A 26,118-nucleotide genomic window follows, 5' to 3' on the forward strand; every position below is an offset into this window, starting at 1 on the left:
TGGATATAATGCAGTCAGGGCTTCAAAGCTTTGTAGAGCAGAGCCCTCTGTCATTGGACTCACGAGCCAGAAGGCTGCCACATGGGATGCTTGTATGACTTGCTTCGGATTATGTAGGATCTCCTTTGGTTCTGCATTCCTTTGCATTCCTGGTAGTTCCAGAGAGGAGCTTTCAGCAGGAGAGGAGCATGACAGATCCTGCTCCAAGCTGAACCTGGCAGCAGCACACATCAGTGAACCTGAAAACTCAGTGGAGCCCTCACACCTCTCTCTGTTGACATGCGATCTCTGAAAACTAGTGAAGATCAACAGAAATCATTACTGTTGAGTCTTTAATTGCTGTATCTTTTACAGAAATGATGGTGCAAGGATGGGAGTGAAAGCAGCTAGACCTACCGGAACTAAGATTTGCTGCTCAACTCAAAAGGGCATTAGTTAATAAAGATGGAAGTATTATTTATATTAATCTAATTAGTACTTTGCTTTGTAACAATCAGCACTTTTCCAGACCGTGTTTTGCTACCACTGTGTAGATAGAGGAGGTTTTCCTGTCCCAGGGTAGGAACAGCTGAGGTTTGTCCACACCAGGAACGTGTCAGGACTCACCAGAGGGCAGCTGCATCTGAGCTCAGCTGTTGAAATGGAGGGTATTAATCTTTTAACTGGATGCTGGTCAAAGGCATTGAAAGGAAAAACAAACAGACAGGAGAGAGCTAAGGGGCTGGCATAGCAGTGGTCATTAATGCGATGATTTTTCAGCATGACAGGCATGGATACAAGAACTGTGGAAAGCTATTTCCAGGTGCCTAAGACAAGGTCATGCATGTCTTTGCTAGCCAACAGCCTGGGTCCCCAAATTCCTGTCCCATGAAATTCTCAGTGCTTGCAGAGCTGTGCTCCTGTCACAGCCAGAAATGCTTCTCCAACTCCCTCCAGTCACTCTCCCTGCAATGGGGGCATCGAACGAGCTGTGGCTGTGCTGGGCAGTGGCTCTGCTGAAATCACCCCTTAAGCTAGATCTGCAAACCTTAGGTGATGGCTTTGCTCAGTCTTAAATTGCTTCTGTGAAGCAGCCTTCCTCAGGCAGCACTGACAGTGACCAGGCTCTGTCTGGTGCTATGGTGTACCAGACAGAAACACACAGCGCTCGCGTGGTTCTGGGAATAAAGTCCTCTCATTTCTTGCAACTCCCATATCTACACATCATCCTTTCAACCAACTCCTCCCTTCTCCCTCCCTCCCTCCCTCCCTCCTCCCCTTCCCATTTTCTTTTTCTATCTTACTCTTTGAAAACAAACTTCTCAGTCGTTTCCGGAGCTGGAGCCATTTGGTACAGCTGGAGCACAAGCTGGCCATGGGCTGCTGCTGCTGCTGGCTCTGAGTCAGTGCCCCTTGTTTTCCCTTCACCTTCCACTCTTCCAAGAAATTTAGCAAATTAAGAAGAAAATGGCATTTATTGCAGAAGCAGACTTGCATGAAGGAAGAATGTGTGTGTGTGTGAGGTTGAGTCTGTTTGCTGTGCAATGTTTGCCAAGTGCCGCATTTTCTCAAGCAGTAAATCTGGACACTGCTCATTACAATTTGTACGAGTTGTGATCAAGCTGTGCTGCTTTCCAGGCTTACTCCCCATTCCTCTGCTCCCAGGCATCCCTGGAAAGCTCTGCTTATCTTGCAGGGGAGAGCTGTGCTAATTCCTAATACTGAACCTGCCAGCTAAGTCAACCAAGTGCTGTATTTCAGCTTTAGACATAGCCTATTAGACAGGGTGACTAGCTCAGAATCAGGGAACCCACACCATTAAAGGTTGTTAGGTGGGAATTACATTAAAAAATAGAGGGTGTTGGAAGCATTTCTTTGAAAAATTATGGTACAAAAGTTCTGCAGTGTTTAGGATTTTTTTTAATGTATAAAAACTTCTACAAAATCCTGTGATCCTTGCATCTGGTTACAGAAACGGATGACCCCAATGCAATCCTCTGTGCCTACCCAGTGAACAACTGCGTTATGAAGTTCACCTACTTGGAGCTTCCCAGTGGGAAATCCAACCTCACCGTCCTCAAGGAGCCAGGTTGGCCCTCCCTTGGGTTTTTTTTTTGACAGCACTGGCAGCCTCAGGAGAGGTGATGGCCTGTTGGGGAGCCTGGTGGGCTGCAGAAAGGCTGGCTGAATGTGTGAGCAGATAAACCAGGGTGATTTAGATTGAAGTGTTTTACAGTGATGAAACCCAGCCCCAAATGCTCCCAACTTAGTAAAAAAGAACTGTGAGAATAAACCTTGCACCTGAGCCATCAGCATTGCCAACAAGTGGCTGAAGAGCTTTAGGAGGCTGAATTAACTGAAGCCTATTTAAGTAGCAAAAAGTAGGCTTGATTTGGAGATAAAGCCCCTGTGAGCAAAAACATCAGAAGAGGACACCTGGTGCAGTTGCTGGTTACTTTAGGATGTTGGGAAAGCCCTGCACCACCTATGGATTTCCACATCGCCAAGCAGTTCTGATCCAGGCAGTGTAAGGGCTGCATGTCCCTGCTCCCCTCCACAGGCTGTGCAGACAGCTGTGCTTCCCAGCATTGTTTTAATCACATGCAGTGCAGTTGCTCAAAGAAAACCTCTTGTGGTATTGCAGGACAAGCTGGCGAGCGGCCAGCAGTAGCTTCTTGTGATTTGCTCTGGTCCTTCGAGGCACGGGCCAATATGGGAAAGACTGAGATTCCTCATGTTCTATTTCAATTGTGCTGCAGCTTGCACTTAATTGAAAGACCAGCTGATTAGCTGACAGTTAATGTCCTTATATAAAGTCCTTAGTGATCACCTGTCTCTGTGTGGGAGAAGCTGAGCTGGCTTTTGCCAGAGGCCCCTTAACACTCTGTGTCCCACATGGGTCAACTGGCATTAAACCCTGCATCAGTGTTGGAGAGTGGCACTGCAGCCCTACTACATGACATGGTGACATCCATGAGAGGTGTCCCTTTGACCTGCCTCTAGCCAGGAATTTATTTAATTAAAAAAAAAAATCAGTTCAATTTCAGAGGGGACTGTTGCTTTTTCAAATTTAGCCACTGCTGCTGGCGCTGCCTGAGGTCACTTGCTCTGTGGCTGCAGTCCAAGTTATTACCTGACCCGGGGTAACTCACACCACAGCTAATTAGCTCTTCTGTCTCTCTGCCAGCCTGCAGCTCAGCTCCCAGTGCTGTGACCATCGTGCTGGCAGTGATTGGCAGCGTGGTGCTGATTGGCATCATCCTGCTGGCGCTCTGGAAGCTGCTCGTCACCATTCATGACAGGCGGGAGTTCGACCGATTCCAGAGTGAACGTTCCCGTGCCAGATATGAAATGGTGAGCCTGGGGTTGGGGCACTGCTGGGGGGGGCTCTTGGGATGCGCTGGCAGCAAACAGCTCTGCAGTGATGGAAAAGGGTGGCAGGAACGAGGGATGCAGGTGTCAATGCCCTGTGGTGCCTTCAGGGTCCTGCATCTTGCACTGCCTTCTCCTAGGCAAAACTATACCCAGCCTTTGGTCTCATCATCTATTTCCAAGCAGAGCTGGAGGCTGAAGGAGGTAGGAGAGACTGTGGTGATAGCTGCATTGGTCAGGTCTGTGAGGGAGCCCTTCTAGGAGGCTTTGAGGGGGGATGTTCAGCATTGGAGGGTAGTGCCTCTGCCTGCAGGCAGGATGGAAGGTGGGTCTGATGGACCAGCTCTGGGTAAACAGCACTGCCTTTGGATCTGAATGTTCAGTTCACTCAAAGCCAAACACGGCACTGTCACCAAACTAATTGATATGTTTTTACCATGGCACAGACTTTGTTCCTCATCTTTGTTCTTTTTGTCTGCTCCTCTCTCCAAAGGCATCCAATCCTCTCTACCGAAAGCCAATTTCCACGCATAACGTAGAGTTCACGTTCAACAAGCTCAACAAGTCTTACAACGGTACAGTTGACTGAAGGGGTCTCAGTGCCTGGCACTGCCATGGACAGTTGCTTGAATGGCCGGGCTGCTTCCCCACTTGAAGATGGGATTCTCTTCAGGGGCGAGAATCCCTTACGACGGGACTGGTCGATGACCAAAGCCTGTTATTTGCACAGTAAGGAGAAAGGTCTGGTTCATTCTGGAGGCACAGATGTAAGGGCAGGGTCCCTGCCTGTGTTGATGGACTCTGAGCCGTGTGCATCTCCGTACCCCAGCTTTCCAGATGTATTAAACCTGCCAACTAAGTGAACCAAGTGCCATATTGCAGCTTTAGACATATCCCATTAGAAAAGGTGACTAGGTCAAAAATCAGGGGAGCCCACTCCATCACAAGTTGTTAGGGGGGAATTAGCTTGAAAACAGGGTCTTGGAACCATATGTGTAAGAAATTAGGATAAAAAACTCTGCAGTCTTTAGGAATTTTTTTTTATATAAACCCCAAAATAAAACAGTTGTGCATATATGATGCTGTGAATAGAGTGGATTGTTTCTTTGCTGAGACCCCCACCAAAACTGGGGCTTGCTCCTCCTGCCAGCAGCAGTGGTACTACCTGATGGATTTATTAATAGAGCCTTATCAGTCAAAGCATGGCCATAAAACATGGAGCTGGAGGTGTAGGGACTGCCACAGAAGTTGTGTTGATTTAATACACTGGTGTTGACCCAGGGCAGGGAGCTCCTGATCTGAGCCAATGGTGTTAAACAGAGTGGAAACTGGTGGGAGCCCAAAGAAAAGGGAGTTCAGTCTGAGGAAACTAATATAAACACCCATTTCTTATGGTGTGCAAGTAGGTGTCCAGCCTGGGGGGCTGCAGGAGGGCAGCTGAGAGCACACAGCAGCTCATGCAGACTTCTGACTTTTTACCAGAGGACTGTTGCTGTGGGGTCCCATAGAGCCCAGCTGGAAAAGCAGGGGAGCCCTGAGCTTTTGGAAAGGGAGCTAGATAAAGACCAGTGTTGTTGCTTCATGACACATATTTTGCTTTGGTTTTTTGCTTTTTTTATTTTTTCCCCCCAAACTATTCCCCCAGCCCTGTCTGTTTTCCTCTGGAGCTGGGGTTTGGGTTTCCCTGCTGACAGCTGCAGCTTTAAACCTACACAGATGGGGCTGCAGCCGCTGCAGGAGAGAGAAGCTGGGGCAATTGCTACTGCCTGGATTTTTTTTTCCCCTTCTTTTTTTAAATTTCTTTTTTTCTTGTCTCTTCATCCTGAACAGATCATGCAATAGTCAGCTGAAGGAAGCTTGCCAGGGAAAAGCAAAAACAAATGGTGTTCATTGTTTTGACTTGCTCTTCTCATTGGAAAAGGGCCATGGGCCCATCCTTCCGGATTTATTTTTTTATGTGTTTTTTGCCTCTATAAACAGAAGCTCTTATTTGTTCAGTAAAAACAGCTCTCCTTCAAGGACTTTTTGCCCCCCCCCCCCCCCGCCTACAAGCAGCACTGAAGAAATACAGCAGACCACACTAAAAATATCTCAGAACTGGCATTTTTAGGAGGGCAGCAAGTGGCGCCTCAGCGGTGTGGGTGCTGATCAGGTGGAGTAAAAAACTCAAAACCTCAAGCAAATTAACTTTATGCTGTCTTCCCACTTGATTCCACTATATCTGCCCTAGCAGGGGAGGAGGGTGCATAGATCCACCCTGAAAACAAGTGCAGGGGCAGGCTCTGTTTAGATGCTGCCTTAGTGGAACCCACTATGGGTGGGCTGGAGGCTGTGCTGCCTCCTCCCTGCAGCACCACAAGCAGCAGGACAGGCCTGAGTACTGCACAGGGGCAGCTCTTGAGAGCTCCACGTCTCCTACACGATAATGAAGTTCAGGCTAAAGTTTGCAGGCTGAGAAATTGCATTTTGAATTGCTGGGACTAACCCTGCCACCTGGGAAGGAGCATCCTTGGGGTAAATTTGGGGTCTGTGATCATCCCACTGCCATGTGCCAAGATGGCAAGACAGATTTCATCACTGACACAAAAAATAGAAAGCAGTCAGAAAATAATCATCGCAAGGAGACAGAGCAAGTTTTAGCTTGGTTCACGTGGCTGCCTCACACAAGTCATACTGCCCCAGGCACAGAAAGGGGGAGCAGGAAGGAAAGCCCAGGAAAAGGAAGGGCAGGAATGCTTTAAACCAGCTTTGCCCCCCAAAGCAGCAAGTGCTGTGAATACATTTCTGCTTCAGTTAATTTGTGAGGGACCAAGCGGTTTAAAAACAAATCCACCCCTTTGCACTCTGAAAGGAGAGGCACAGGCAGTGCCCCCTGCCACCCTTTCCCTTGCACTCTTGAAGATTACCTTTGTGCTGTGGCATTTCCCACAACACTGGGTTAGGGCTGAGAGACTGGGCAACCCAGGCAGTTGTAGGGAGCCAAGATTTGACTCATTGCTAAGGGGTGGTTTGGGCAGGGAGAGTGGAAAAAGCAGAGAAAAGGCTTGGGGACGGGACTGCAAGTGCCCTCCTTCCCCTGCCCAGGGAGGCAGCTCAGCTGTAAAGCAGTGTGCAGAGTAGGCAGGGAGCAATGTGCACCAAATAAGCAAGGGGAGTGTGCCACAGGCCAGGCTACTAAGCCAGTGTACAAAAAGAAGTGAATAAGGTTGATGCTGTCAGTGCTGCCTGTGGTGCTGCACCAGGCAGTGCAGAGCAGGCCCCCAAATTCAGCTTTTCCACAAGGTTGCATTTTTAAAAAAAGTAAGGAAGTACTGCTAAGGCTTTGTGTTACTGGGTAAGCAGATCTGCCTTTACCCTTGCAAGAGTAGTGCCAAGCACAGTCATGGGAGTGGTGTATTTCAGTCAGCAGCAGTTTATTTGTGTCTGTAAATACACACAGCCTGACCACAGCTAGCATTCCTGAATGCAAGCTCCAGCAGAAGGCATCAACGGGTCAGATGTGATGGAAAAACGACAGTGCTTGTCTAGCCAAGTTGGAATCCGGATGCCCTTGCAACATCATCTCCTCCTGTTTCCCCAGCCACAGCTGAGGGCTGCTGCTGCTGCAGAGTTGCTGGAGCTGGGGCTCACCAGTGCCTTTTCCTTTTGCTGCTGGCCTGGGGGAGATGACAGCACCATTCCTTGGGAAGGGTCAAGGCCAATGGCAGCATGATTTGTTTTGTTAATTGTGGAGGTGCAGTGAAACTGTTCTCTGTTACACAAGCCCAAGTGAGGCATGCCTGCCTGCATCCTCATTGCCCTTTACAGTGGACTAAGAAGGTGCTCAGCAGCTGAAGGCAAAGCCCAGGCTCTGGAAAATGAATGCTCCACACTCTTGAACTTACTTAACCTTGCGTTTCTCCAGCCAAGTGGAAAGCCAAGGAGCTACAGTGTTGAGAAAAGGATCACTAAGCTGCTTGCAGGAATTGCCACAGTGAGGTAACACTGCAGCCTAGCAGCATATCCCAGCACCATCTCCATACCTGAACACAGGAGCTGGAATTGGCTGTTGTTCTCCTCTCCACTGCCAGCCTGCAAAGGTCACAGCAGAGACACAGGAGTTTATTTCATCCTGTCCCTTTCTGCATGCCCACTAGTTTCTGCTGGTGTCTACTGGATGCAGCCAGATCAGAAACTTGTCCACTCAGCTGCCTGACCCAGGATCACCCAGTCTGTGTGGGGGCAAAGGTTGCAACCATGGGCTTGCAGGACCCTGTTGTACACGAGGACATGGAGGCTTTATTTCCTAATTTACTTCATTGCATTTTAATACAAGTCACCACTATCAAGGCAAGCATACTGGTGATTAGCAAAACAAGTATATCGATGCTATGAGTAACTACTGTAAGGCTGTGGTGGTTTAACCCCAGCTGACAACTCAGCCCCACACAGCCACTCTCACTCTGCCACAGTGGGATAGGGAAGAGAATCAGAAGAGTAAAAAACGTGGGTTAAGATAAAGACAGTCCCATAAGTAAAGCCTCAACTGCATGCAAGCAAAGAAAAACAAGGAGTTCATTCCTTCAGAGGCTGGCTGGCAGGTGTTCAGCCAGTCCCAGGAAAACTGAGCTCCTTCATGCCTGGCAGTGACTTGGGGAGACAAACACCGTGACTGTGGAGGTATACCCCTTCCTTCTTCTTCCCCCAGTTCTGTGTGCTGAGCATGATGCTCTGAGATATCCCTGTGGTCAGTGGGGCTCACCTGTCCTGGCTGTGCCCCCTCCCAACTCCTTGTGCACCCCCAGCATCCTCACTGGTGGGGTGGGGGGAGGAGCAGGAAAGGCCTTGAATCTGTGTAAGCTCTGCTCAGCTGTAACTAAAACATCTCTGTATTATCAACACTGTTTCCAGCAAAAATCTGAATTGTGCTAGCTGCTCTGAAAAAAAATTAACTCTATCCTAGCCAAAACCAGCTCAGGCAAATATATATTTCAACAGCAACAGAAATCAATATTAGCAGTAATGAATATTAGTAGCAAGTCTATATTTCAATTTTACAAGTCACCATAAAATTACCACTAGTAAAGCAGCAAAAATACTTACCAGTAATTATTATTTAGGACAAGAGTAAATGGCTTCAGGTTGTACCAGGGGAGGCTTAGATTGGATATTAGGGAAAATATCTTCACTGAAAGGGTTGTCAAGGATTGTAACAAGATGCCCAGGGAAGTGGTGGAGTCAACAAACCTGGAGGTGTTTAAAAGGCAAGCAGATGTAGCACTTTGGAATGTGGTTTACTGGTGGACTTGTCAGTGCTGGGGTAACACTGGGATTCAATGAGCATAATGGTTTTCTCCAACCTAAATGATTCTGTGGTTTTATGATTCTAATCTAACCCTTGCTTACTTGGAGTGAAGAGGTCATGGTTCACTTTGGAGATATTTGAACAACAAAGAGTGTGCTTAGGCAGCAGCCCTCCTTTTTTGTGTTCAGCTCTTAGGGTTACTGGATGGCAGCACAGACTAAAAATACATACTGAGTGATTCTGAAGGTCTTTTCCAACATAAATGATTCTGTGATTATATGCATGCCTGTATATATGTGTGTGTGTGTGCATGTATGTGCACATACATATGTAAAATGTTATAAATACATGCATACATATATAAAATGTTATATACATTGTTGCTGCTACCAAGTGCTTGTCCAACCCGTCCCAGCAGTGGGGCCAGCTGACAATGGGCAAAGTCTGCTTGGGCAATGTACTGGGTCTGACTGAGACAGAGTTCATTTTCCCTTTGCAGTGCTGGGCTTTGCAGTGGAAAGGGTGTTGATAACACCCCAGTGCTTTGGCTACTGCTCAGCAGACCTGTCCCTCTACCAACCCCCCCCCATCAAGGGACTGGGAGTGGGCAAGATCCTGGGAGGGCACACAACCAGGCCAGCTGACCCAAATTAGCCAAAGGGATATTGCATACTGTATGATGTCAGCTCAGATATAAAAGCTAAGGGAGGGAGGAGGATCAGGGAGGCATTTGTTACTCTGCAGTGTTTGCCCTCTGGAGCCACCACCACGCGTGCTGCAGCCCTGCTTCCTGGGAAGTGCCTGAACATCTCTTGCTGATGGGAAGTAGAGATTGACTTTTTCCCTTTGTTTATGCACATGCAAACTTTTGCTTGTTTATTTTTATGGTTTAGTAAACTGCCTTATCTCAACCTACGAGTTGTTTTCCATCTTATTCTCTCCCGTGTCCTGCTGGGAAGGGGAGAAATAGAGAGGCTCAGTGGGCACCTGGTGCCTGGCCAAGGTCAACACACTACAGTCCTTTTTGGTGCCCAATAGTGGGGTGAGATAAAGGCAATTTTTAATATATATATTTATGTATATATACCTGTATTGCATGCTGTAGTAAAAAGTAAATCGTAGTTATAGAGGAGCAAGCTCTCGTGCAGGAGACGGAGTTTGTCCGCTGCACTGCTTATCTCTTTATTTTGCTGAGTTTGGGAACATGTTAACAAAAACAATGGCTCTGTGCTTTGCTCTTACACTGATGGCCTTGTTGTGTGTGGGGAGCTATGTTCTGGGGACGGTAATTGATGTGAATGCTTTTATAATGCAGGCTCCCATGGTCTTTGCTCATCCTTATGTAAGCCATTTAATACTCTTAATAATATTGGCTAATACTGTTGGCATTCTGTGGAGTTCATGGAATCTGGCATTATCCTGGGGTAGGAGAAAACAAACTTTAGGTGAGGAGATATTGAAAGATACCCTGAGGCATCCAGTTCCTGGGTGGCAAGGTGCCTGGAAGGATTTGGGCAGGTTCCTAGGGTGGTTTTCACCTCCCATTGCCTGGGACTTTACACCTGAGCAGGTAATCAACCCTGACAAACTGACCCATCAGCTGATAGAAGGGTGCCTTGCCCACCCCACTGAACACCAGCAGCTTCTTGCCCTGTACTGGGGCCTGGCCTGTGCCTACCGAGCCACTGTTCTGTACTCTCAGAGGACTTTAGTTGAGGCAGGAACCCAAACTGCATTTGAGGACACTATGGCTGAGTCAGGGACTCAAACCACAGCAGCTACAGTAACTGCCCCAGAAGTGAAAGCAAAAAAATGGACAAGGCAAGTTACAGCTCCTTTCCATCGATTGGTAAGGGAGGAAGAAGAGGAAGAAGAAGGGGAAGTAACAGTAGGAAAGGAGGGGTTAGATCAAGAGGCAGGTCCTTCAACAAAGAAATCAAAAGGAGTGAGGCAAATCAAACAGGAAACCGAGGTTACTCGGTCCCTGACCTCATCAGAACTCCGAGACTTGCGCAAAGATTACAGCCGGCAGCCCGGTGAGCCGATCTCTGCCTGGCTGCTCCGGTGCTGGGACAATGGGGCTGGCAGACAGCAGTTAGAAGGTCATGAAGCCCAGCAGCTGGGATCCCTTGCTAAAGATCGGGAAATTGAAAGAGGAATTGGAAAAGAAGGAGCAATATGCAGCCTCTGGAGACGGCTCCTCTCAAGCGTGAGGGCAAGATACCCATTTAAGGAAGATCTGGTGAACTCCCCCGGGAAATGGACCACTGCAGATGAAGGTATCCAGTACTTGAGAGAATTAGCAGTGCTGGAAATCGTCTATAGCGATCTAAAAATTGACAGGGTCCCTGAAGATCCAGAGGATGCCCCTTGCACAATGGCCATGTGGAGGAAGGTGGTTCAAAGCGCCCCCGCATCATATTCCAGCAGCTTGGTATCACTGTACCACCCACAAATGGATACACCAACCGTGGAGATGGCCTCCTCCTGGCTCCGAAACGTAGAAGAAACTCTGGGCACTTCCTCGTCCCTACAAGCCAGCAGCCCAGCTTTTAGGGGCAGCCGAAGAGATCGGTCCTCTCCTTCGCCGGTGAGAGGGAAGGGAAGCCCCAAGCGCAGGCCCCGTGGGGAGCTCTGGTTCTTCCTGCGTGACCAGGGGGAGGACATGAGGAAGTGGGTAGGTGAGCCCACCTTTAAGCTGGAAGCCCGTGTCCGTGAACTGAGAGGGAAGAAAGCTGTTAAAGGGTCGCCCAAGAAGACTGCCGGTGTAGTTGCCACAGAGAGACAAGAAGGCAATCAGCGATTTCCCAGACATAAGAGAGCTAAAATCACTTCCTTTCACTCTGATGAGGGGACTTCTGATCTGGCATCGCAAAGGTCAGATAGTGAATACTCTGACCAGGAACAGGAATAGAGGGTCCCTGCCTCTGGCCAGGAGGAGGAAAGGGATGACCAGGCATACTGGACTGTGTGGGTTCGATGGCCTGGCACATCAGATCCACAGAAGTGCAAAGCTTTAGTAGGTACATTGTACATTGATGCCATCAATGCACAGGAGTGCAGAATCCATTTGGATCTTTGGAGTGACAGGGGGTTGCCAGGAGTTTTCTGTGTTAGAGGCCAAGGTGAGCTTAACAGGGAACAAGTGGGAAGGATTCTGGCTCTGCCTGTGAGTGGCTCAGAGGTACCTTGTATCCTTGGCATCAGCTAGATACTTCAATGATCCAAGATGATATCCATGAGCTTTTAGTGTAGCTACAGTGAATACAGAGAAGATCAAAGAGTTATCCATCCTGCCTGGCCTCTCAGAAGATCTCTTCATTGTAGGATTGCTGCAGGTTGAATGAAGACCAGCAAGTACCAGTTGCTACCAGGACTGTGCAGCAGCAGCAGTATCTCACCAACCAAGACTCTGCAACCCCCATCCATGAACCCCCCTTCCATTAGTCCTTGGACAGCCAAGGAATGGTCAGCAGGACCTGCTCACCCTTTGGCCAGTGTGAGTCTGATGGGGAATGGAGGCTGACAGTGGACTCTTGGGGCCTGAACGATACACCTGTGAGCGCTGCTGTAGCTGACATGTTGGAAATTCAAAATGAACTGCAGTCAGAGGGGGCCAAGAGGTGCCACACAGGTTATACACGAATGTGAAATGTGCTGCAATCAAGGAGCCACACAAGTGGAGTCTCCTTGGAAGAGAGGGCGGTGGCTGGGGTTCCAGTATGGTGAGGCCTGGAAAATTGACTATATTGGGCTGTTGCCATGAACACAGCAAGGCTAGAGTCACATCCTCACAATGGTAAAGGCAACAACTGGATTCCAGGCTGGCTGGAAACTTTCCCTGTAAAACACTGCCACTGCTTGAGAGACCTTGAGATTCCAGGCCTTGAGGGACAGATTTTGTGGCAACATGGTACTACAGAGATGATTGAATCAGACAATGGGGTTCACTTTAAAAATAAACTGATAAACTCTTGGGCAAAGAAACATGAGTGGATATATCACATCCCTTATTAACCACAGGCCTCTGGGAAGATTGAAAGGTATAATGGACTGCTGAAAACTATGTAAAGAGTGTAAGGTAATGGGCCATGGAAGCACTGGGATGCAAATTTAGCAGAAGCCACTTGGCTAGTCAACCCTAGGGGATCTGGTAACCACCCTGGTCCTGCCCAAACGAAATCCCTACACCCTGTGGGAGGAAATAAGGTCCCTGCACACACAGGGAAGTGGGAAAGTCAGTGTGGATTTCTCCTCCCATGGGAAAAGGCAAGCCCATTTGTGGGATTGTTTTTGCCCAAGGACCTGGGTGTATGTGGTGGGTGATGAAGAAGGATGGGAAGACCAAGGAGATTTAACCTTGGGGGGGAAAATAATCTGTGGTGTGAGTTGTATGTTGCAGGAAGTAGCAGAAATGAGACAAACTGATGAAGAATGAATTTTGCAAGGAGCAAGAAGAATGCAACAACAACCAGAGCCAGGCTGGTGTCAATGTCCAACAATCAAGCATGCTGCTTCTGTCCTGATCACTCATCCTGATGGAATGGAGCCCAAGTCATGGATCTGGAGGGATGAAAGAAGCCCATGAAATGGAAAAATAATATCTTAATTGAAAGGACGGGGGATAGTGGTTAATGAAAATGTATGTTTGATATAGAGATGGTTTAAGGATGTAGTTTAAGTTGTATGTGTGGGCAAGAAGGCATCCCAGTAATGAAAAACAAATGCAGTTGAACAGCTGGAAGATATATAAATTATGTGGGATCTGAGTATGACTCAAGTGGTATGGAATGAGGGGTGGAGAGTGCATGGAATAAGGGGTCTGAGACTGGACTGAGAGTTCATTTTCCCTTAGCAGCCCTCACAGTGCTGGGCTTTGCAGTGGGAGCTAGAAAGGTGTTGATAACACACCAGTGCTTTGGCTACTGCTCAGCAGACCTGTCCCTCTTAACATCCCCCCCATCAAGGGGCTGGGAGTGGGCAAGATCCTGGGAGGGCACACAACCAGGCCAGCTGACCCAAATTAGCCAAAGGGATATTCCATACCATATGATGTCAGCTCAGATATAAAAGCTAAGGGAGGGAGGAGGATCAGGGAGGCATTTGTTACTCTGCAGTGTTTGCCCTCTGGAGCCACCACCACGCGTGCTGCAGCCTTGCTTCCCGGGAAGTGCCTGAACATCTCTTGCTGATGGGAAGTAGAGATTGACTTTTTCCCTTGGTTTATGCACATGCAAACTTTTGCTTGTCTATTTTTATGGTTTAGTAAACTGCCTTATCTCAACCTACGAGTTGTTTTCCATCTTATTCTCTCCTGTGTCCTGCTGGGAAGGGGAGAAATAGAGTGGCTCAGTGGGCACCTGGCACCCAGCCAAGGTCAACCCTTGCTGCATCACGCAACCCGGAGTCAGCCTGGCATCCCAGTGAGGGTCTCCTCTGCCAAGGAAATACCACTGGGAACAAGGATTTGTGCACATTGGGATGCATCAGAGAAAGAGGCTCCATTTGGGGTAAAAAGTCCTTTTTATACCACAGGCATAGGACACCAGCACTTGGAGCAGCCAATAGGTGCTGCTGACTTCTATTTTCATCTGGCACAGTCAATAAATGATGATGTAAATGGGACAGAACTCAAGCTTGTATTGATTCTGGAAACCTCATGGACTTCTTAGTACCGTGTTAAACACTCTGCCTTGATTACCTATAGGGTAATGGTTGTGCTGAAAGTTAAATGTCAGAACTTGAGATGGGAATGCCTAAGGAGCAAGATGTGCTGTGGTACAAGTGTCTCTCCTCTGTGGTGGTAATCTCTTAGTGCCACAAAAACAGAACCGTCCAGGGGTTAAAAAGTTGGCCACCAGCTTCACCCAGGGTTATTGTCATGTTTGTAGAATGAATTAGAAAAACGTGGATTAGAAAAAAAAATTCAATTTTCTTATAATCAGAGTGCCCAATAGAGATTATGACCTATACAGCCAATTGTGTTGCTGGGGTCATAGATGTCCCAATTATCATTAGTACTAAGTCAACTCTGTAGACAGCAGCATGTAGAATTAGGACCGGTGAGATTACAGATCTTTGACAGTTCATGTTATTAACATTCCATGTAAGATGCCAGAGTCTATTAAAACCTCTTTTGTTTGTATTTGCTGATTCATTATTTCAGGTCCATGAGGTTTCCAGAATCAATACAAGCTTTTGCTCTGTCCCATTACACTGAAACCACGCTTGGGTGTGATTGTAACACGAAGTATAATTGCTTGTCTTCCTCACCCAAATTGAATCTGTATCCTGGGGCATTATAATGGACTGTGGGGCCTCAACATATAAATGTGCTTTAAAGGTTGTTGTTATTGATAATTTGGTGTATTGGGGAGTAAGTATGCCAAATTAGGTCAACATCAATGCTTCAGAGACAGGTTTTGCTGAGCGTCAAAATTTTGCATCTAATGATCAAGGGTGGTGTAAGGAATGCCAACAATCCAATTTGTTGCCTGCTTGAGAAATTATATTAATAAATTGTACAATATGATCACTATTCCATCCTTGAAATAAGGAACAAGCAATAACGTAGTGACAAGGGATGGTGTGTCTAATGTAAGTTATAAAAAAGACTCACGGTGTTGTTTCAATTCATGCCAACTTTCCAAATCAGTATGACATCTGGAAGAGTTGAGACCTGAGAGTTATAACTGTCTGTTAAAGGACAGGGGACAGTAGTTAATGAGAATGCATAAATTTCTGTGTTGTTATAAAGGTGGTTTAACTGTGTAGTTTGAGTTGCAAGCATTGGTAAGAATGGATTTCAGTAATGAGAACTAAATACAATTGAATCACATACTGTGTGAAGTGCTGGGCCCCACAATTTCAGAAGCATGTTAAGGTCCTTGAATGCATCCAGAAGACTCTAGGTTTATCTAGTTTAGAGAAAATGAGGCTGAGGTAAGACCTCATTGTGCTCAGCAGCTTGCTGAGGAGGGGAGGTGGCTCATTCCCTGTCCGCAGTGTGCTGGTGCCGCCCCATCATGCCTATCCCACAGTCTTTGCAAGGTGACCATGGGCATTTCCTTTAGCCAGCCTACTTTTCCTGGCAGGAGATCCCCTAAGTGTCTTCATTCCAGATCATGTTCCTGTTTGCAGGGGACCACTTTGTGTCAGATCTATTGCATTTCAAGCATTTTGTCCCTTATTCTTACTACTCTGAGCTCCCTTAAGCCTCTGGATGACCCTGACCTTCCCTTTGGGAGTGCTTCCCTGTCCTTGTTTCCTCCCCTAAGGACTGTCAATTTTCCAGCCCTTCCAGGCCACTATGGTGTTTCAGTGCCACATGTCATGCCAGAACAGTAAGGCCAGGTTTTTCTGGTCTCTCTGGATGCTGTATTTTGCAAGAATTTTAGTTTCCCTGCTGCTGTTGATGGCGCAACCATCATGTCCCAGGGTGTTGCCTCTGTTCCTTAAGGAAATCCTGAGCAGTCAGCCTCATTGTCCAGCCAGGGCATCCACAAGACCTACTAGAGAGAGGGGGAAGGAGACAGCCCCACACTCCCAGCATTTTTCTAGAAACATTTATTATGGATGATAACATGGAGAAGATTTTCACTCTGGCCTCTGCATCAGTGTTTAGGAGAAATATTCTTTCTGTCAGGAATATCTATCCAGCCTCAGCCTGATGAAGAATGACTGCTTCAGCCCCAGCTGGTACCACCCATCCCACCCAGTCCTCAGGAGGCTTTTGGCTGTCCTGCATGGACAACTGCCATAGCTGCTCAGCATGAAAATTCCTAGAAGTCACTGTGACCCTGGTGGCAGGGGGACCTTCCTCTCCAGCAGGAGCCAAGAGGAGCCTTGGGGAAGTTTTAATGTCAGGGTACAAGGAGGCTGCATTATCTGGACAAAGCTTGGGCAATGAAGAGGGGAAGGAAGACTCACTGCCAGAATCAAAGCCTCCTCATTTTGCATTTTCAGTCTATATCTTTTCAGGGATCTGCTCTGAGACCAGGCACATAGGCTTTTGCTGTAGGTGCCATAGGTCCAGATGGCTGAGGGTAGTTTTTAACTAATTGGTTTGCAACAAAGCCATGGGATTCAAAGGCAACTGCTCACCCTTCTGCATCCTTAGCTTGCTGCAAAGCTGCCAGTTCCTGCCTAGCAGTGCCAAACAAAGCACCTACAGCTGACACCTTTGTGAGAAGCCCGATGAAGGGCCCCTTGCTATTCTCTGCTTTGCATTTGAGTGTCCTGTCACTTCTGAAACTCAGTTTGCAGCCTTTCCAAATTCAATCAATTCTTAGACACCTTATCCCTGTCCCATAGAGGGGTTTTCTACGAGCATCTTGCCATTTTCACTGCTTTTCTACTGCCTTCTCCCAAGCATCCACGACCTGTTTATTACAGATCCACACTTCTGACACAATTAATGCCACAGCCCAGAAGGATTACTTGGCTTATGAGTATGTAAAGATTGCAAATGTTTGTAGTATGCCTGACTCTGTCAGGACAGAGGATTTATTACCTATTTTCTCTTATTCATTACAGTTTACTACTATCAAGGCAAGTATAGTTACAGTTGGCAAAACAAGTAGATCTACTCTACAAGTTACTACAAATTACTACCAGAAAGCAAACAGGGATTTCCACAGCAGCTGCAATCAATACTAGCATCAAGTCTGTATTTCAATTTACACAGCCTATGACATGCCACCACCTCATGCACAGTTACAGCCTTGCTCAGGCTTCCCCCTGTCCTTTGTCCTGGCCAGCCTCCACCTACAGCCCTGCACGTTCACAGCCGGGCTGTGGCTCACATCAGCTTATGAGAAAATGCTCAGAGGCCTCATGGGTCATGTAAGAACAGAGAACCAAGACTGAGGACAAAGCCAACCCAGTTTTGATTTCTTGCAGCATTCAAAGCTGTACTTGTCACTGTGGTACAGACCGACCAAGATCCACCAGCATGGTTACAAACAAACAAACAAACAAACAAACAAACAAACCATCCAGCATGTCTAGCCCACAGCTCAATCACAAGTCTCCCAAAACAGACCATTCCTTGAGACAGTGACCTCCAAAAGTCAGATCTGAAAACAAACTTCCTCTGGGTGTTTCACATTCCTTTGGTGCTATTCTCTAAACGCAATGTTTGTGTCTCTTACTAAAAAAATCCACAGCAACAGGCTTTCCACATAAACTTCAAGGAAGTGATTCAGTTATTTTTCTGGGATTAAGTTTCAAATATTTTTTCATAGACTAGGCTATGGAAGCTATAATATGACCTGTCAGTTAACCAATAATAAAGCAATGTTGATACTGTGACATACAAATAATACTTTTAAGGATGATGCTGGTTTAACTTGGCTGGGTTTAATTCAGCAGTGGGTTTATCAAGATTTTGCAAGAATTTTAAGTCTGAGTAATGCACTGTATTTATGCAGTTACACTGATTTAAGTGCCCTGGCTGGGTTCTCTTGACACTGACACCCACAACCTCCAAGACAAGACGCAGAGTGGACTTTGCACACAAATATCAACAGCTACAAAACAATTCCTTAGTGGTTCCAGCTTGTGCTGGTCTCACAGTTCTCAGGAACTGCTGCTCAGAAATAGCAGCAAGTCATGCAGATTTCTGCTGCAAGCACTTGGTCACAATCTTATTTCACTATGAAAAGAGTGTTTCATTCTGTTATAAACCATACTCCAGAATGGGTAAGGATCACAATTTCATATAAATGCCTACTGCCAATTAACATTAAACTAAGAAATTTAAATATATCCTAATGCCTCTACCACGGGCTCAATCAGATCACAGAATGAACTGCAAGAGTTTCAGATTCATATATTATGATGCAAATGAGTTTTGTAAATTGTGACCTAGTTCCCATGTTAGGAACAGTTGGGACCAACAGCAGGGACTGTGTGATGAATGCAAGCAGCAGGAGCAAGCAAGGAAATTAACATTTGTTCTTAATTTGAAATGGATTTTTAATCACTTTCAGGTGCCTCAAAGGAAGTGCACACACTTGTTTACTATAATCATTCTGACAGAAGAATGCATATAGGAGGTAGCACTTTTTTGTTTTACTAATTGAAATGTTTGCAGCAGTGGTGTCACATGAAGTGCCAGAACACAGCTCTTTCTGGAGGGCACAAAGAAGGACTGTGAAATGAAGTTTCCCAATTGATCCGTTCCTCAGAACTCGCTTTGTAAAGAAAGTGAGTTGCACGTACCCTCTAAAAGTGACTGGATATTAGATCACATCCATCTTGCCAAATCCAGTTGCTATTTTTTAAGCAAGAGGCCTGATAAATTCGCTCTCCAAAGAGCCTGCTCAGGGATTTAGCTCCACGGCTGTCAGCCACATGCTTAAACACGATTCAGCAGAGTTAGTGGAAAATACTGAACTCATGAAATTCTGCTTGTGCTGTAACAGTGAGCACACAACAACACACTGTGCTGAGCTTCAGCCTGAGGCAGCTTTCTGATAAACCATTGTCTTAAATGAGCTTTAGAATACTGCTTTAAATGTTCAACGACATTTAAATGTTTTAAATACACCCAACAGCACGGGTGTAACTTATTAAAAACCAGACAGATTTTCATTCTGAGGATTATCTAGAGCTGGAAATTATTCGACGCTGTAAAAACTGCAGAGCGTTAATGCTCCCCAAAAATAGTGTCTCAGCTCCCTCTGGTGGAAAAGGTCATTTTCTGCAAAAAGGTTTAAGTGAGAAAGACTGGTTCCTGCTACAGGCCTCAAGGCCATGAGGTACAGAGACAGCAAACAAAATCCTCTGTTCACTCTGAAAGACTGGAACTCCTTACAAGTGGATGTGAAATATCCCACTGACTGTTGCAGGGAGTCTGGACAGGATACCTCATAATCAACAAGTTCCATCTTCCACAGGGTGGAATTCTCCAGGTGTGAATTATGATACTTAATCCTACTGAAGGAAAAAAACACACACAACGTTCTAACATTCTCTCCACAACATCTTAAGCCCCACAAACAGCTGAATCATGGAAGAGCACTTAGTCACTAAATACAATTGTTCCTAGTCTAGACCTAAGTGTACTAACAATAGGACCCAGCTTTCTGTGTGCAGTGGAACAGCAACAGTCCAGAACTGCATCACCATGTTTTTGACTTCTTGCTCAAGAAAATTTTCATTGCTATTTGTACCACATACATGCTAGATACACTTAAGGTTATTCCATACTTTTAAATCAAAACCAATCATGCAAGATTTTTCCATTTCTCCTTATTTACCATGTCCAGTGGAAAGTAAAGCCTGCAAGTATTCCAGCTATCGTCAAAAGAAGTCTAATAAAGTATATTTTTATTTCATATTGATCAAAAGGTCCACTGTAATTAAGCACACAACGGTTCTGACAAATTCTGTAAACAGAATCATGAGCAACTCCTGCAGTCACAGACACACCAGAATGACTTTTTATTATGCTTCTGCCACAGAACAAAGACATATAGAGCCAGTGAAAAGGAAAATGGTAGCAAAAAAGGTATTTATTAAACAGCACATAATTCAATTTCAGTGTGGCATTAAAACCTGCACTTGCTCCTTGGAAACAGGAGAGCTGAATAAACCTGTGAAGGTGGGGCAGCACATCAAGTGTGCAGGTGAAGTTTATTAAGACTGTAACTAAATACCATTTCCACAGCCAGAAAGAATTTGAGGTGGGGAAAAGAGACAAAGGCAACAACAGCCAAAAAATACCCTTGGAGTGTTTTGTGCAATGTTTTTCAAACAAGAAATCCCACTAAGGCTAAAAATTTGGCATGAAGTTCTGGGTTCTTAAATTCAAATATCAAAAACAACAATGCCAAGTACAATTTGACCTCTGTGTGTACAATTAAAACAACTTTGTAATAGATTCTTCTCCAAGAGGGCAGTTTTCTCCAGGCTGAAGTGTCCACGTGTTTAACTGGACCCCTCATGAGGGCTGCAGCTCCATCAGCTTTGCTTCCTGGCTAGGACAGTGTGTGGTTTTCAATCTTCTGCAGGAGCACCAAGCCTGCTCATGTAGCTCTCCCAAGCTGCCTTCCTGTACTTCTCTGCTTCTTGGAGACGGTCTGAAGCTGCCAAGATGCCCCGTCCCACAATAATGATATCTGAGCCTTTTTCACCAATAACCTCCTTGGGGCTTAGGTACTGCTGTCCAAGGTTATCACCTGAAATACAGACACCATTTTGTTTTTGTTTGTACAAAACTGCATGTACTAAAAATCTTCAGGGAGATGCTGGAGCACAAAACAGGTCCCCCATCCCAGCTCTCCTCCTAACAATCCACAAACAGAACTAGAAATTGCATGGCCAACCAAAAAAAACACAGATCAAATTTGACAGCCAGCACCCTCCTTTCTCATGGTTTAGCAATTATTATAGATAAACAGTTACTCAAAGAAGCACCATAAAATAAGCCTCAGTCTTCTTAAAGCAGGCAAAACCCCCAAACATTAATATAAAAGCTTGTGATTTTAGTTTAGGTGTCATAAAAATTAAGTATTGCAGAGAAACATATCTCCCCTATCTGCTTCAAAGACAGTCAGCACAAGACTTTCCATTCACTGATACTGCATCTATATCAATACCAAGTGTTTCAGCTGGACTTCTCTACTTGTTATATATTTTTTTACTACTATTGAATAGTTTTACATCTAATCTAACACCTATCTGAAGACATTTTACATGTTTTCAAGAATATGTTTTATGGTATGCACAGACCTCAAAACAGGAAAAAAGATTGTATAGCCTGCTCACTGCCTTCCAGAGCTCCCAAGAAAGGGATGAGCATATCCAGAAATATGGGAGACAGCCCTTAGTGGGAAACAGACTCCTCCCAGCTGAGAACCAGCATCCAAACCCTCTTCAGAAGCTACTTTTCCACTGGAAACTAGATCACTTCTGTACTTACAAATAGACTAAAAATATTTCAGAATACCTCCAGTTTGTAGCTGCACTCCTGGGGTTAAGTGAAGAAATTCTGGTTTATTACTAACTCTAGATCCACATATGAATCCAAAAACGAAATCTGAGTTGTCTTCAGCCATCTGTACCTGAAAAAAATTAGTGAACAATTCAAAATAATATAATTAAAACTCAGCTGGCCTAGCAATCTGTTTCTCATCCACCCTCTGACACTTTAAGCTGTGTGAAACAGGGGTATGAAACACCTCTTGCTTTCCCAATATAAAGTCATTCCTTCCCTCTGGCAGAAAAGTGAGTATTATGTTTCTTTCTATGTTATAAATAATACTGCAAATGGATTTAAACTAATTAGAAATGCACTGCATAAAGAAAGAAATAAAAAAAAATAAGGGGAGAGTGCTAATAGAAAACGTGATGGGTACTAGAATTGTGAACTCCAAGTGTGAACTCTGACCACCTCGCATCACTGGCCTACAGCTGCAACATTTAAACACCACACAGTCATATTCCTGAGTCTCCAAGGGAAAAACAAACACCTGTAATAGTTAAGAGCTGGAGGGAGTTTTGGAAGTGCAAACATTAGAAACACACAAAACCTCCCTGTGACACTTCACAAGCTTTTAACCCGAAACAAGACTGCCCACTTACTGCAGCTTTTGTGTATTCACCCGTTGCAAGGGACCCTTGGGAACTCATCTCTGCAACCAGGAGACAGCCACGCTGGAGAGGAAGACCCACTTCCTTCAGACCTTTCACAACTCCAGAGCCTGGAACCACGTGGGCATTGACGATGTCCGCCCAGGACGCGATCCTGAACACCCCACCTGAGAACACGGGCAGGAAAACAGGCAAAGAGGCCTCAGAAATGTCTTAAACAGGAAGCACAAGTTAGACAGGAACAGCTGCACACCTTAGCACTCACATATTTAAAAGACAGTTTTACTGCTGAAGCTTGACTGTTACAAGTTCAGTCTCATCAGACAGTTCTGACAGCGGCCTAACCACCAAGTGTAATCTCTCAGTTTACTTTTCACAAACGCTTGTTAGTGTCTCACCTTTAATATTTACTGAGACATTTATGGTAGCCCAGAAATCTGCTGTCACAGGTGCTTTTCTTCCCTGATAGCACACAGATCTTAGGGGACATAAGGATCAGGAAAAGAGAACAGCAGCTCTCAGCTGCAGATGGAGTACCAAAAGAAAGCCATGCTGGGCAAACAAGCAGTACAATAGCAGCAGGCAGCAGTTCCTCATGGCACACAACTCAGAAGTACTTACTGAGCACAGCCACGGATTCATAAAAAAGTTGAGGTTGGAAGGGACCTCAGGAGGTCATGGCCTCTCAGCAGGGTTAACTTCAGTGCTAGGTCAGACTGCTCAGGGTCTAATCCCCTTGAGTATTTCCCAAGGCTGGAGACTCCATGCTCTCTCCTGGCAACCTGTGCCAGTACTGCAGTTACACACACCAGAGGCAAAGTTACAGTAAATCCAGCTTGATGATAATCACCTTCATACTGGTGTTTCACTGTGTTTCCAATATCTGCAAATTTCCTGTCTTCAAAAATCAAGAATTCATGTTGATCTGCGAGCGTTCTCAACTCCTTTACTACCTCTTGGGTGAAATCATTCAGGATGTCTATATGAGTCTTCAGGATACAGATGCTGGGGCCCAGGGTGGCAGCTAGCTGCAGCAGCTCCTTGGGGCTGGTGACATCAGCAGAAAGGCACAAGTTTGTTTGCTTCTTTTCCATGAGCAAGAGAAGCCTGGCTGCAATAGGATGCACCCCTGGCAGCTGGGCACGAGCGCTGAAGCTCAGCTCCTTGCAGAGTCTCTTCACAGGAGCAGCACCATTCTGAGCCACTGCCTCAAACACATTTCCCTCAATGAATTCCTTCACCTTTTCAACCATCTCAGCAGCCACTTCTCCCTGCTGCTGGAGAATCTCCAGCACCCCAGACAAGGTGCACACAGAGTGCAGGCGAATTCCGTGTTCCTCTAGCCTGGCCTTCCCACCCTGCTCCCTGTCCAACAGCACTATGGCATCTGTGACTTTTAATCCTTCTTTCTGAAGAGCTTCTGCAGTTTCCAGTACACTGGATCCACTTGTTACCACATCCTCAATGATCAGGCATGTTTCTCCTGGATTAATGGTGCCTTCTACCATCCGCTTAGTACCTGAAAAATAAAAGGGAAACACTCCACCAAATTAGGAAAGGTTGGACAACCCAAGAAAACCTTAATAGCATCAAAACTTTATTAGATTATACCATTTATCACAGTTCTTACCTCAGCTCACTCACTGATCTGTAATTCAGTTCATAAAAACTGTTACTTCTCCAAGCTGATTAAATACTGCTTTATGTTTCCAGAAGTTATATTCCATAACAAAACTGACACACTGTTAATAGCACAAATTCAAATGTTTGAATAAGATGACTTCAGAAGTTTAGTACTGTCATGACTTGAAAGCTCAACCTTACAAAATTATTCTCTCGTTATTTAAAACATCTTTAAGGCAGCCAAGCCATCCTCACTCTTCAGCATGTCCCGTTTTCCACAGGCAGCACAGTGTGCTTGATATGCCTGTTAGAACAATCAGAAGCAGTAAAGCCTCAAGTGCCTTTGTCCTAACTAACAACAGGCACACATCCGTGAAAGGCCTCCTGGGGGCAACAACAAAGGGATGCCTGGCTTTCCCAGGAGCAGTTAATCGCTGTCACAACTGGCTTGTGCTTCACAAGAAGGAACAGCAAATGTTTCCATGGCTGTCCCACTGCCTGGCACAGGAACAGCTTTTAGTTTTGACAAGTGCACTTTCTAATTGCACACAGTTGGAAGAGGATGTGTAGAAATCCAGTTATATGGCAGGTTAATGCTTCAGTCTGCTCTCCCACATCCTTTATCACAATCAAATAAATGGTTCACCGAATAGAAAAGGGACTGCTGCTCACCTGGCTCACTGATTACAGGACCACAGCATAAGGAAAGAAAAAGGGATTTGAGAAATATACGAAGAAGAGACTAGAAAGGTTCCTTTTGGTGTCAATATGCAAAAAGCTCTGTTTGAGAGCAAAATGTAGCTCTCTCTCAGCATGCTGGAGAATGTGAGTTATAAAGCCTCATTTCTGGATGTGGCCACTAACCCAGAACCATAGCAAGGGTAACAAGGAAAAAAAAAAATACACTAGTACAGAAAAGAAACAAACTCTCCCAAATACAACCAAAGAATCAGAAAACACCCTTCAAGAGTCTCCAAATCTCCTACAGCAGGACTAAAGCTGCAAGTTAAACACCAACCAGCTGGGAAAGGCTGATCAGGCTGGAATGCTGTGGGAAGTTTGCTTTAGGGGGGAAAGGGCCTCCTTCTTAAATTTTAATGGTAACCTGAAACTGGAAGGGAGATGCTGCACCTCACAAAAGAACCACAAATTATATAAAGTAATTTCCCAAACACGGTAAATTGCAAACTCTTGATTTGAAGGCTTTACCATAGTCTTTTCCCTCCTTCCTCCGTATGAGCATGGGAACCTGATGTTCCGAGCAGATGATGGTGGCGAGCGGCAGCGCCGTGTACGGAACGCCGCACACGCAGTCGTACTGCAGCCCCGCATCCTGGGCTGCCTGGAAGAGAAGTCCTGCAACCTGGAAAGGAAAACCAAACGCTTTTTAAGAGTCGGACTGGAGCGAACGTGATTAAATCAATGAAAACCCCTCTGTCTGACACGACCCGAGAGCCGACCCTGCGGGAGCCGCGGCAGCGCCGCCGCCCCCGTGCCGTGAGGGACCCGCCACCCCGGACACACGCGGGGCCCGGGCGGCTCCCGGGGCTCCCGGGCCGCACCTGCCGGAGGAGCCGCGGGTGGGACACGAGGCCGCGCAGGTCGATGTACACGGGGGAGGAGCGGCCGCTCTTCAGCACGAAGTGCCCGAAGCGCAGCGCGCCCGCCCCGCTCAGCGCCGCCGCCACGGCCCCCGCGGGCCCCGCCGCCATGGCCGGCCCGGCGCACGGAGATGATGCGGAGCGGGAGGGGCGCGGGGCGGGCACACCGTGACACACCGTGACACACCGTGTGACACACGGGGGGCGGTGTGCCCGTCCCGCGTCCCCTCCCTGGGCGGGAGCCCCAACTGCGCCATCCCGGGGTCCCTGTGCCCGTCCCGCGGCCCCTCCCCGAGGCGGCGGGATCCCCTCTGCGCCATCCCGGCCCTGCTCCCTGAGGCCCGCTCTCCCCTCCACGATTCCCCGTTCTCTCGTCGCCCCATTCCCCGGGAAGCAGAAGCCGCCGGTGCAGAGGGTTTGGTGTGACCCGAGGGTGTCTCCGGGTGATTCCCAAAGGCCGCTCGGTGGATGCAGCCAGGGTGACAATCCCGCGGGCTGGGTCCCTGAGAGATCCCCCCGAAAACATGAGCTGAATGAAGCCCTCAGCCAGCCCTGAGTCTGCAAGGCCTCGCTCAGAAAGATGCCACATCTGTGAAATTAGACTGACCCTGTCTTCTCTGAATAATTTTATTTAATCAAAAAAGCCCAGAAACAGAGTCT

At 46.6% G+C, this 26,118-nt stretch overlaps 2 protein-coding genes across 2 annotated transcripts in view; one reads left to right on the top strand and one right to left on the bottom strand.

Moving 5' to 3' along the window:
* Positions 1-4,420, top strand: part of ITGB5 (integrin subunit beta 5) — a 55,970-nt gene extending 51,550 nt beyond the window's left edge. Inside the window, exons 13-15 of the mRNA XM_084208971.1 lie at positions 1,952-2,068; positions 3,167-3,333; positions 3,845-4,420. Of these exons, the coding sequence (XP_084065097.1) occupies positions 1,952-2,068; positions 3,167-3,333; positions 3,845-3,940 (380 nt within the window). The 3' untranslated portion in view covers positions 3,941-4,420. The remainder of the gene's footprint in view (positions 1-1,951; positions 2,069-3,166; positions 3,334-3,844) is intronic.
* A 15,683-nt stretch (positions 4,421-20,103) lies between these two features.
* UMPS (uridine monophosphate synthetase) lies at positions 20,104-25,573 on the bottom strand. Its single transcript, XM_084209127.1, has 6 exons — positions 25,420-25,573; positions 25,067-25,220; positions 23,085-23,753; positions 22,226-22,401; positions 21,591-21,705; positions 20,104-20,820 (listed from the first exon to the last, which is right to left on the bottom strand). The coding sequence occupies exons 1-6, from the start codon at positions 25,567-25,569 to the stop codon at positions 20,639-20,641; spliced, it is 1,446 nt and encodes a 481-aa protein (XP_084065253.1). The 5' UTR covers positions 25,570-25,573; the 3' UTR covers positions 20,104-20,638.
* Between the last annotated feature and the right edge of the window lie 545 nt (positions 25,574-26,118).

Source organism: Fringilla coelebs (genome assembly GCF_963513975.1).
Source record: "Fringilla coelebs genome assembly, chromosome: 7".
NCBI classification, from domain to species: domain Eukaryota; kingdom Metazoa; phylum Chordata; class Aves; order Passeriformes; family Fringillidae; genus Fringilla; species Fringilla coelebs.

Excerpts from the sequence above, each read along its gene's own strand:
- UMPS (XM_084209127.1), bottom strand. The coding sequence starts at position 25,569 with ATGGCGGCGGGGCCCGCGGGGGCCGTGGCGGCGGCGCTGAGCGGGGCG. Across the intron at positions 25,221-25,419 it reads ACCCGCGGCTCCTCCGGCAG|GTTGCAGGACTTCTCTTCCA; the intron begins GTGCGGCCCGGG and ends TTTCCTTTCCAG. Across the intron at positions 23,754-25,066 it reads GAAGGAGGGAAAAGACTATG|GTACTAAGCGGATGGTAGAA; the intron begins GTAAAGCCTTCA and ends TTTATTTTTCAG.